Source organism: Mus pahari, chromosome 21 (genome assembly GCF_900095145.1).
Source record: "Mus pahari chromosome 21, PAHARI_EIJ_v1.1, whole genome shotgun sequence".
Taxonomy (NCBI): Eukaryota; Metazoa; Chordata; class Mammalia; order Rodentia; family Muridae; genus Mus; species Mus pahari.
In genome coordinates this window covers 3973557-3985467 of record NC_034610.1, presented here as the reverse complement: position 1 = coordinate 3985467, position 11911 = coordinate 3973557, and the positions used below count along the sequence as shown (strand labels likewise).

Sequence of the window (11911 nt, the reverse complement as noted above, 5' to 3'; positions counted from 1 at the left end):
ATGGCTCAGTGGGTAAGAGCACCCGACTGCTCTTCCAAAGGTGCAGAGTTCAAATCCCAGCAACCACATGGTGGTTCACAACCATCCTTAACAAGACCTGACACCCTCTTCTGGTGTGTCTGAAGACAGCTACAGTGTACTTACATATAATAAATAAATAAATAAATAAATAAATAAATAAATAAATAAATAAATAAAAATAATAATAATAAAATACATATGAAAAAGGAAATGGAAGACAGCTACAGTGTACTTACATATAATAAATAAATAAATAAATAAATAAATAAAAATAATAATAATAATAAAATACATATGAAAAAGGAAATGGAGAGATATCAGGGATCAGTATATTCAACAACAAGATGCCAGTATATGGGCTAGAGAGATGGCTCAATGGTTAAGATCACTGACTGCTCAGCCAGAGGTCCTGAATTCAATTCCCAGTAGCCACATGGTGGCTCACAACCATCTATAATGGGATCTGATGCCCTCTTCTAGTGTGTGTCTGAAGACAGCTGCAGTGTACTCATATAAATAAAAAATAAAATAAATCTTAAAAAAAGGAAAAAAGAAGCCAGTATAACAACAGGAGTGCAGTGCTAACATCCTGAACTACAGGGTCTCAGTCACTCAGCAATACCAACTAACCTCAGTTTGTACAGAGAATGGGAACACAAGCTCCTACGGACTACTGCAGAAATCAAATGTCACAGGATCCAACCCAAGAATGTGAGCATACCCAATATCAAGAATTAACCAAAACCATCTGTATTATGGATGAAACACAGCCTCCAGCATGCTCTACCAATGACTTACAGTTCCTGGCTTTCCCACTTAAACTTCTGAGTCAAGGACTTACTAAGTTATTCAGGCAAGCCTTGAACTTGAGATTCTTCCAAGTCAACCTCTTGACAGCAGGAATTACAGACCCTTGTCACCAAAAGACAACTGATCTTGTGCGCCCCCCCCCCCCCTATTTTTAAACAGATCTCCGACTAGATGGAACTTCCTTGGTAGACCAGATTGGCCCTAAGGTCAAGAGATCTGCTTCTGCTTCTACTACACCACACCACATTTGTGTTTCTTTTCTGCTTTCTTTTTTTGTTTCTTGAGACAGGGTTTCTCTGTGTAGCCCTGGCATTCCTGGAACTCACACTGTAGACCAGGCTGCCTTTGACCATGGACATCTCCTGCCTCTGAGACTTCCCAAGTGCTCGGATTAAAGGCATGCATCACCATTCCTAGTCGAACGTTTACCTTTTAAGTAAATACATAGAAATACAAGTACCGAGTCTGAGGACGCCTCCCACGGGGTGGGCTGGTAGACCATGAAGTTGATTCCTGCTTCTAAGCACCGCTGTGCCAGCACTCGCCCAATGCTCTCACAAGCCACCACGTTTCTGGTACTATAAAGGTGTTTTTTAATAGCCCATTCTCGAGTGGATGCTGAAACCACAACCTGGCCGTTAAGGTGCTCAACAAATGCTTCTACATGATGCTGAGTCTTTACAACTCGCAACCTAAACAGGGAAAAGAGAATCAAGTTATAAAACAATCTATTAACAAAAAGTTAGACCACTTAAGGTGAATAAACGCCTATGTGTTCTTCAAGAAATTGGTGAGCACACTGTTAAGACAGTTCAATGAGTAAAGATGCTTCCTACCAAGCCCAACAACCTGCATTCCATCCCCAGGACTCACAAGGTGAGCCATGAGCTAAGTATATGCAGTGCATGCGTGAACCCGTGAGTATATGCACACACCAATCAACTGAAAAAACAAAACAACAAAAACAAACTGGAATGGCATTTGATGCCCTCTTCTGCTGTGTCTGAAGACAGCAACAGTGTACTCACATAAATAAAAATAATTTAAAAAAAACTCAACCTAACAAACAAAAAAACAGAAAAATCTCACTGTAACAAAAATAATCATGGTAACAACAGATAACACCTACAATGATAATAATAATAATGTAGTTTAAATAGTTGAATAGTCTAAATAGTTGAATTAAGGGCTGGAGAGATGGCTCAATAGTTAAGAGCACTGACTGCTCTTCCAGAGGTCCTGAGTTCAATTTCCAGCAACCATGGGGTGGCTCATAACCATCTGTAATGGGATCCAATGTCCTCTTCTGGTGTGTCTGAAGACAGGGACAGTGTATACTCATACACAAAATAAATAAATAAGTCTTAAAAAAAAAAGATGAATTAAAACCAGACATACATTGTAAGTATCTAACATAGATACTGGTAAATGCAATGCTTTCAGTTACTAGCCATCATGGGGTCGTAAATGCAATGCTTTCAGTTACTAACCATCATGGGATCGGGGAGTGCAGCTCAGAGGCAAAGCACTTGCTTTGTGTGCTGAAGGTTCTGGTCTAACCTGCATAGTTCTCCCAAAATAAAATTTAACATTTATTTTCATGTGGATGATTATTTTTGGGGAATGTATATCTGTGTGCCACCAAGGTCAGAAGAGGGTGTCAAATCCCTGGGAACTGGAATTACAGACCATTGTAAGCTGCCTGGGTCCTCAGCGAGCTCAGTAAGTGCTTTAAATGAATACAAATTTTAAAATGTATTTTATAAAATGTTTCTAGTACTGAACTTTTAACTTTTATTCCCCGCATTAAAAAATCATTAAGGCTCAAACTTTACTCTCTACCGTTTACCCTAATGTGCACACTAATATCTAATTCTACTTACCACTCTATTCTCAGAACACTTTACACACCTTACTTACTGAACTACATACAGGTACACAGGCCTGTCAGTTCCAGACACTCAATCCCAGCCTCCTAACCTCCTCTGCCACAATGTCCTTCACGGCAAATGATTTCGTGGCTTCCTGTCCTTTAGATCTCAGTTTTTTGACAGGTCACCTTCAGAGAGGCCTCAGGACACAGCCTCTTAATCTCGAATTACCATTTACCTTTTCTTCGAGGTAACTACTAGCTGCTTGCTCCAAGGTCGCTTTCTCCCCACTTGTCATCTTCCTGACACATCCCGAGGCTTACCTGGCACGATCAGTCGGGGATGGGTGAAAGTGACCTGTAAGGCTATGCACAGCTTTGTCAGTCACAAGCCGACTTTACCTGTGCCAGAACTCACGGTTCGGCCACACGGTAGCCCAGCCCCGTTCTTTCCGAGCCACCCCTAAGAGCTCCAGGTTCCGAGGGTTCCGGTTGGTGAACTCCGGCGCCACCGCTTCGTTTTCCTTAGTCTCCACGTCGGGCTGCACGGCCGGCGCGGAACGGGTTGAGAGGGCTGCGAACCCACACTCTAGGGAATGGAAACCATCACATGCATCTTTCACTTTCCCACAGCAGGTACAAAACCGCATCTGCAAATGCACACAGAGCGCGGGCAAGGAGGTGGGGCGGCATTAGTTACCCAGGTTCCTGCAAACTGACAGACATTTCCAGAACCGCGGCTGAAGCGCCATGGCTGACGGGACCCGGGCAAAGCCACACAGTGCCCTGTCTTCCTCTGCTCACGGTCGGCTCCGGGAACAACTAGTCGCAGCCATGTTAACTGTGGGCAAAGCTACAAGGGCCGGCAGTTCCAGTGTCTCCAGGACCCGGAACTAACAAGCTCCCTAATGCTGAGTGGCCGAGTGAGCGATCGGTATCCCTGGTTCACCAATCACCGCAGAGGTTGAGGCGGGGGGGCGGGACACGCTAGCCGTGGCCAAGCCTGACTTCCGCTTTCCACTTTCGCGCCTTTCTTCCCCAGTCTCCAGTTGACCCAGCGTCTGGCAGCCCCTCACTTCCGGCGTTTTCAGTTTTTTTCGCCCCGCCCAGCCCTCGTCTGTCCATCCCTACCGCTTTCCCGGCAGGCCTTGCGGTTGGTGGAGCGTGGAGAGCGGGCGGGGCGTGTTACCCAGCAGGCCCCGCGGCGTCGCTCGGGCCTCTCCACGCCGTGGTCCCCGCCGTGGTGGCCGCTGTCCGGTCTCGGAGCGGAGCTCTCGGTTGTCTGCGGCCGTAGTGAGCTTTGCTTCGTTTCCTGAAGATGGAGGGCCCTTTGTCCGTGTTCGGGGACCGCAGCACTGGGGAGGCGATCCGCTCCCAGAACGGTAAGGGCGGGAGAATCCCGGGTCCGGCTCGCAGCGGCGCAGGCCGAGGCCCAGCCGCGGTCGGTAGGCCGGGGCCGCCCGCCTGGCACAGTGAAGGCCCCGCAGGAGAAGCCCAGCCATCCCGGATCCGCGCTCACTAGCGGGCCGGCTCGGCGCCATGGCGCCCTACCGTGTAAGGGAAGAATGTTCGAGAACGCAGCACGTTTGGGGGAGGCGCTCCGGATGGGTGTGGGCGTCCGTGCCCTAATACCTCGCAGGGGAGCTCCAGACAGACGTGCCCGCCACTCCCCACGGCTCCTTTGTTGGGTTCCAGGCCGGTGGGAGCATCTCTGACATAGCCAGAAAAGAGCCGCTTTCCCCGGCTCCATCGGCCCTTGAGAAGATGCTCGTCGAATCTAGGTGGCTTTTGCGCTGCTTCCCATCGCTGGTCGGGTGGGTTCTTGGATGCCCGGAATGGGCAGTTGACAGCTGCTCCCCCAGTAAACCGTAACGGAATGCAAATTGGACGTTAATTAAGCGATACTTTTAGCTGCCTTTATCGTGGTTAAGGTTAACACGAATAAGCACGTGGTTTGCTGTGGTTGAATCTGTTCTTGAAAGCATTCGCTTGTAGGAACCGTGTTCTGTGTTGGGCTTTTTTTTTTTTTTTTAACAGCTCTCTTAGAAATTACTACTACTTTATCCTCGTGGAGTGCCTACTATTCTTATTAAAACTTGCCAGAGTCTGAAGGGAAAGGCTGAACTGTACCTTAAAGAGTTTTTTTTTTCCTAGTGTAGTAGTAAGAAATGAACTTAAGATTGCTTATAATTTGAGGCATTAAAATCTTTGCAACGGGTGATATACCAATACTCAATATAAAAAACATAGTTAACCTTCACTGGTCCTTAAGTAAGTGATTTTTTTTAAAAAAAAATTGTAATTACAGACTTAGATTTTAGTAAATCGTAGTTGGGTGTCTTTATGAGTTGTTCTAATTAGTTTTCATTGTTCATCTACAGTTATGGCTGCAGCTTCTATTGCCAACATTGTTAAAAGTTCTCTTGGGCCAGTTGGCTTGGATAAAATGTTGGTGGATGATATTGGTGTAAGTATATATCTAATTGCTCTTGCTTGCCTTGATAAAAATATATTGTTTTAAATTTCAAAAAAATCTTTTGTAAAGTTTTTGTTATGACCTGACTATGACACCGTGGAGCTTGCTTTCTGTGTTGACCGCTTATTCCTTCATATTTCTCAGGATGTAACCATTACTAACGATGGTGCCACCATCCTGAAGTTACTGGAGGTAGAACATCCCGCAGCCAAAGTTCTATGTGAGCTGGCTGACCTGCAAGACAAAGAAGTTGGAGATGGAACTACCTCAGTGGTGAGACGCTACCAGGAAATGGCTAGAGAATAGTCAACTTACTAGAGTTGAATCCATGAGAAAATCATACTCTAGGTCAGAAATAAGTCACCTTTTAAGGCAGTCTCACAAACTTTTGAAAATTAACCATTGTAACTAGTTTGTGCAATTTAGGGAAAGAACGTAAGGTGATTAAATACAGGCTTGTTTTAAATACTGGAGTCTCGTGAATTTGGGGCCTTATTTTAAACCCCCTTACCATGATGATGTTCACATGTAGAAAATGTTACCAGGTTTGGACTTTTTCTTTGTTGTTTAATAGATACTTTTGAATTTTAAATGTGAACAAGAAATCTTTGGAAATCAAAGTAGAAATTTTCGGAAGTTAATTTGCTACCATATAGTACTAATGGCTAGTCAGCAAACATGGCGAATAGTGTAGCATTTTGTGAGTTAACCTGCTTAGTACTTAGTAGTAAAATGCTGTTTGGTGAGGCAGATTTTAGACCTGGCAAAATAAATGGTGAGGGAAAAGTATTTATAGATGTAACCTTTACTATAAAAGAATTGAATCTGTGTTTTCTAAACAATGAAAATGGACTTTATCTAATTTGTTCATAGATGGTGTAACTTAAAAGTAACCTTAATTCCACTCAAAAGACAAAAAGTTCTTTTGGAGATTTTGTTTTATTATTAAGAAAACTGGTTTTTCACAATGTTCTCTTTTAAATGATCTTAAGATTTAATTGAAGTTACTGGAATGATACAAATCATTTCCATTGATTGCTATATAGCTTTTGTTGCACTAAGTCTGTAAATGTAATGGATATAAATTCTGCTGTATTAGATTTTTAGCATTTTCTGGCTTTTCCAGCTTGTGCCATTTGCACAGAATACTTTCTAGTAGTCTCTATGTTGTATCTTCAGCAAGTCGCTACTCACTTGTCTACTGTGGTATTCTACTTAATAATGCTGCTTGGTTGCATCATAGCTGGGCACGCCAGCCTATGCCTGTAATCCCAGCATTTGGAAGGCAGAAAGACAAGAGAATCTCTGAGTTTAAGACCAGCCAGGGGTGTCTCAAACCAAAACAAATATGAAGTGACAACTTAAAGTTAACAATGCTGGATCATTTTCATGTTTTCCTGTTGTGCGTATTGAGTGCCATGCATATTAAAAGCAATGCTTGATCAACAGGTAATCATTGCAGCGGAGCTTCTGAAAAATGCAGATGAGCTAGTCAAACAGAAAATTCATCCAACATCAGTTATTAGTGGCTACCGTCTTGCCTGCAAGTAAGATTTCTTTCAAAGAACGTGTTATTTTGTGTAGTAGTAGTAGTAAATTGCATCTTAATGTTTTAACTAATCAAGTTGGAACTATTGTATCTTAGCATTCAAGTGGTCACCTTGAGTACTAAGCTCTGTGTACTTTTTCCCATTTGACTACCACATTTTCTCTTAATAGAGTTTAGTGGCTATGCTTATGGGATAGATGAAAGGTGCCATGATCTGAAGAGGGGGAGCCGTCCCGTGTCTTTCCTCTATATGAAATGGCTGAACAGAAACCTTGCCCTGTGATATTTGACAATGTGTTAAATGTGGTGAGATGCAAAACTTTGGAGTGGTGTGTTTCTATTTTTCTGTTCCATACTCTTAACAGGGAAGCGGTGCGTTATATCAATGAGAACCTAATTATTAACACAGACGAACTTGGAAGAGACTGTCTGACCAATGCTGCTAAGACATCCATGTCTTCCAAAATTATTGGAATGTATCCTTGTTCCAGTGCAGTTTGGCCCTAACCCCTTTTGTTTGCTCTTAGAAAAAAAATGACTTTTTAAACTTGTTGGAATGTTGGTTTTCTGAGTAAAATTTAAAGTGCCGTTATTGTAAATTGATCTTATTAAAGAGAAACAACTGATCCTGCTACTGCCTTTCCAACATTTCTATGGTGAAAACTGCATTTGAAGTGCAGATGGTGGTGGTATATATGCACAAGTCACTTTGATTTTAGTAATACTTTTCCTCACTGGTGAATTATTTTGCTAAAAGTAAGTCTAGTTGAATAGCTTTTTGGTCCCTGGGCCTTTTGTTCTGTTGTTTCAGCTATCCTTAACTGTTGTCTCAGAAATGGTGACTACTTTGCTAATATGGTAGTAGATGCTGTGCTTGCTGTTAAATATACAGATGCGAGAGGCCAGCCTCGCTATCCAGTCAATTCTGTTAATATTTTGAAAGCCCATGGGAGAAGTCAGATAGAAAGCATGCTGATCAATGGCTATGCACTCAATTGTGTGGTTGGATCTCAGGGTGAGTAGGGTTCTGTTATTTACAAATCAGGGTCACTCTCTGTGGTTTATATACTATACTCTTAATGAGTTCAAAGGGTTGTGATAGGTGCTGGGCTGGAGGCTCAGACATTCGATTCTAGCATTAAGGTATGGGAGGCGGGCAGTCTCTGAATTTTCAGGCCAGCCTTGTCTATCTAGTGAAACCCTGCATTTAGAATGAAAAGGAAAAAAGAAATTATGTGCACTTGGGACCAAAACTTTAGGTTTAATGTAATTAACCTTTTTCTTAATTTATAGGCATGCCCAAGAGAATAGTTAATGCAAAAATTGCTTGTCTTGACTTCAGCCTGCAGAAAACAAAAATGAAGCTTGGTGTGCAGGTGGTCATTACAGACCCTGAGAAATTGGACCAAATCAGACAAAGGTAAGTGGAGAGGCGTGTTCTTTAAAAAAAAAAAAAAAAACATGTAAAATAAAATGACTGGAAAGATGGCTCAGCGGTTACGAGCACTGACTGCTCTTCCAGAGGTCCTGAGTTCAATTCCCAGAAACTACGTAGTAGCTTATAACCATTTGTAATGGGATCCAATGCACTCTTCTAGTGTGTCTGAAGACAGCTGCAGTGTACTCATAAATAAAAAAAATTAGTAATAAAATAAAACCAAGGATTGTGGGCATCATGGTGTCACAAACAAGAAAACTGGTATCAAATAAGTACAAATTATCAAGTGTTAGATACTGTGTGTGACTGATACAGCATTCACTTAATAAGACTGCCTCTGTAGCCGGGCGTGGTGGTGCACGCCTTTAATCCCAGCACTCAGGAGGCAGAGGCAGGTGGATTTCTGAGTTTGAGGCCAGCCTGGTCTACAGAGTGAGTTCCAGGACAGCCAGGGCTACACAGAAACCCTGCCTCGAAAAACCAAAAAGAAAAAAAAAGACTGCCTCTGTGACACAGTAGTGCACAGTGCTGACTGTAGCTGCAATGACATCACCCCAGCAGACAGTTTTCACTCCATTTTACTTTCAGGGTACTGCTGTTGTATAATTATGTCTGTTATGTGCATGTAACATAACTTAAATAGACATTTACTGTCTTATATTTGGTTGTGACTTCCATAGTATATCATATGACTGCCTCTTGACTTGTAAATGCCCACAAATTAGCCAAGCAGTGGTGACACATACCTTTAGTCCAAAGAGGCAGAGGCAGGCACATCTCTGAGTTTGAGGCCAGCCCAACTTCAGGAGTCTTTTGCTGTATCTGTCCTTGATACATTCTGTGCCTCTGGTTTCTATCTCTGAAGTCTTTCATCTTTCTAGGCATTTTCATGATCTCTACTGCATCTTCAAGATAGGAGAAGGTGCAAGGGTTTTGTGTTTTGGTTTGTTTTGGTTTTGTTTGTTTTGGTTTGTTTTTTATTTTTTCTTTTTAAACTGCCCTTAGGAACTCAAATAGTAGAAAGAGCAAAAGTTACTTTCACTTTCAAGTCTTGGAATTCACATAGATTGGACTGATTTAATCTCTGGGTTTAGTGAGAAAAAATAGTTAATGTAATTTCAAGTATAACCAGTGAAAGATAGCACTGCATTGTTTAAAAACTGAAGTTGCTAATTTTGGTTTATTGAAACATTCTCTGTAGAGAGTCAGATATCACCAAGGAGCGAATTCAGAAGATCCTGGCAACGGGTGCCAATGTTATTCTAACCACTGGTGGCATTGATGATATGTGTCTCAAGTATTTTGTGGAAGCTGGTGCCATGGCTGTTAGGAGAGTTCTAAAAAGAGACCTCAAGCGTATTGCGAAAGCTTCTGGAGGTATGTCTTCTCCTAGCCCAGGACAAACAACTCCTCAGTAATACATGTCACTGGGTCAAAAGGTTTTAGATTGAAATATTGACACTAAATTTCAAAAGTATTTTTCCTTTTTGTTGTGCTCTAGTAGATTTATAGAGCCATTTTCTAGGTAGTTAGAAACGTTCTTTAATGCTGAATTTGTTGGAAATGAGTAAACTAAGGGATTTTTACCTTGAAGGTGGCAGTATTGTCTTGGGTTACGGTAGTGGCTTGTCTGGAATCTTGAGATAATGCACCGCTTTTCCATATACTAAAACTATGAGGAAAAAGTGTATCTTACATGACTCTCTTATAGCAAGTATCCTGTCTACATTGGCCAATTTGGAAGGTGAAGAAACTTTTGAAGCGACAATGTTGGGACAAGCAGAAGAGGTCGTACAGGAGAGAATTTGTGATGATGAGTTGATCTTAATCAAAAAGTAAGAACTGCTTTTGTAAGTTACAGAGCAATGCAGATTGTGTTGTAAAAAGAATTCTTTCCCATTAATTTGCTGCTCTAGTCTGTCAGTGATAGGAGTGGTTATACGCATGGGATAAAACAATATTGGGCCATTGTACATGGAGATGAAATGTGTTTTGTTTCTTGTACGTGGTCTAGACATTGTTCCTGGTGCCTTATGTCTAAATATCTTATGAGTGGGATTTAATTAAGGGTGTTTGCAGTTAATGTTTTCACTATTAGAAATGCTAATAGCGTCTCATTTGGTTTGGTTTTTGTTTGGTTGGGTTTTTTTGTTTGTAGTACTAAGGCTCGTACATCTGCCTCAATTATCTTACGAGGAGCAAATGATTTCATGTGTGATGAAATGGAGCGCTCGTTACATGATGCTCTTTGTGTGGTGAAGAGAGTTTTGGAGTCAAAATCTGTGGTCCCAGGTGGAGGTGCTGTAGAAGCTGCCCTGTCCATATATCTTGAAAACTATGCAACAAGTATGGTAAGGCTGCTTTCAAAAGGCATAGGATATGGTGTTGGGTTTTACCGTATACCCCGTCAGAGGCCCGCTGTGTGCTTTTGATTCCTTTCATGGGCACACCTCATGTTTTGTTTTGTTTTGTTTTGTTTTTTTTCCCCCCTTTAGGGATCTCGGGAACAGCTTGCTATTGCAGAGTTTGCAAGATCTCTGCTTGTGATTCCTAATACACTGGCAGTGAATGCTGCCCAGGACTCCACCGACCTGGTTGCCAAGTTAAGAGCTTTTCACAATGAGGCTCAAGTTAACCCAGAACGTAAAAATCTGAAGTGGTGAGTATATGATTTCCTTGTGTTCTATTGTCAACTTCCATGGGTCTATTCTAAGTTCATAATAGTGCCTTTGTCCCTCCTTCCACCTTTGGGAAATATGTGAAGGGACTTGTCACATATTGAAACATCACAGGCAGTTTCATGATAACATCTTTACATAACGGTGGCTGATAAGTTTTAGTGCTCTGCCCTCGGTGTCGACTCTTGGTCCCATTCTGACTCCTTGGGTAGTCTATAGGAAAGGCCGAGAGGATGATAATTGGGGTAGGGCTTACTCATTTTAGACAGCTCTCAGCTTACAGTGAATACAGTTTCAGAATATTGTATCCTTTATAAACTCTCGTGTTTATAAAGATATCATAAAGCATATTTGCACCAACTAGAACAGTATGCAACATGTCACTATTTGCTAAGTGTTCTACAGATGAGATTTCTCTGGTACACTGTCTGCTATTCTACTCCCAGAGGTAGGCTTGTTGGAACACCCGACCATATCAGTTTGGTCACTGAATCCAATTTTCACCTTTATAGGATTGGTCTTGATTTGGTCCATGGGAAACCACGAGACAACAAGCAAGCAGGGGTGTTTGAACCAACCATAGTTAAAGTGAAGAGCCTGAAGTTTGCAACAGAGGCTGCAATCACCATCCTTCGGATTGATGATCTGATAAAATTACACCCAGAAAGCAAAGATGATAAACACGGAAGTTATGAAAATGCTGTTCACTCTGGAGCCCTTGATGACTGATTGGATTTCCCTTTTATTTATAACAGTGTCAGGTGCAATGTCTTAACCGTGGGNGTCTCACATTAAAGTACAGCAAGCTGTCCACCTGGGTTCCTGTCCTCATTTTGGTCCTCATTTTGATTTCACTTTCTGCTTAGTGTTTGACTGATGCAATGAGAACTGTCCAAGGGTGGTGGCTTATGCAAGGATTGATCAAGGTTCAGATCATCCTCTGAACACACATTGCGACCCCCATCCCACCCCCAATGCACAGGGCTGCAACACCACGGGTCCCACCCACTCTCTCCAGGGTGTGTAGCAAGGTCACTAGAATCCTACAGCCAGATGCTCCCAGAGGATG

General features: G+C 42.3%; 2 protein-coding genes and 2 non-coding genes across 5 annotated transcripts in view; 3 read left to right on the top strand and 1 right to left on the bottom strand.

Annotated features, from left to right (window-relative positions):
* Window positions 1-3575, bottom strand: part of Mrpl18 (mitochondrial ribosomal protein L18) — a 5101-nt gene extending 1526 nt beyond the window's left edge. The window contains exons 1-3 of one of the 2 annotated variants that reach the window (XM_021221599.2): window positions 3402-3575; window positions 3104-3290; window positions 1441-1523 (exon numbers count right to left, since the gene is read on the bottom strand). In XM_021221599.2, the coding sequence (XP_021077258.1) occupies window positions 1441-1523; window positions 3104-3290; window positions 3402-3453 (322 nt within the window). In that variant the 5' untranslated portion in view covers window positions 3454-3575. Of the gene's footprint in view, window positions 1-1292; window positions 1524-3103; window positions 3291-3401 lie in introns of both variants that reach the window. The other variant, XM_021221598.2, reaches the window with a different exon arrangement.
* A 296-nt stretch (window positions 3576-3871) lies between these two features.
* On the top strand, window positions 3872-11653 carry Tcp1 (t-complex 1). The gene is made up of 12 exons (XM_021221760.2): window positions 3872-4083; window positions 5083-5168; window positions 5322-5450; window positions 6627-6724; window positions 7092-7202; window positions 7560-7741; window positions 8020-8146; window positions 9366-9541; window positions 9876-9999; window positions 10323-10515; window positions 10660-10823; window positions 11355-11653. Exons 1-12 carry the CDS (start codon window positions 4020-4022, stop codon window positions 11569-11571), a joined length of 1671 nt encoding a protein of 556 aa, XP_021077419.1. The 5' UTR covers window positions 3872-4019; the 3' UTR covers window positions 11572-11653.
* LOC115062868 lies at window positions 6863-6999 on the top strand. The gene has a single exon (XR_003842781.1). It is a non-coding gene; the product is annotated as a small nucleolar RNA SNORA29 (small nucleolar RNA).
* LOC115062867 lies at window positions 10057-10184 on the top strand. Its single transcript, XR_003842780.1, has one exon. It is a non-coding gene; the product is annotated as a small nucleolar RNA SNORA20 (small nucleolar RNA).
* Window positions 11654-11911: the final 258 nt, after the last annotated feature.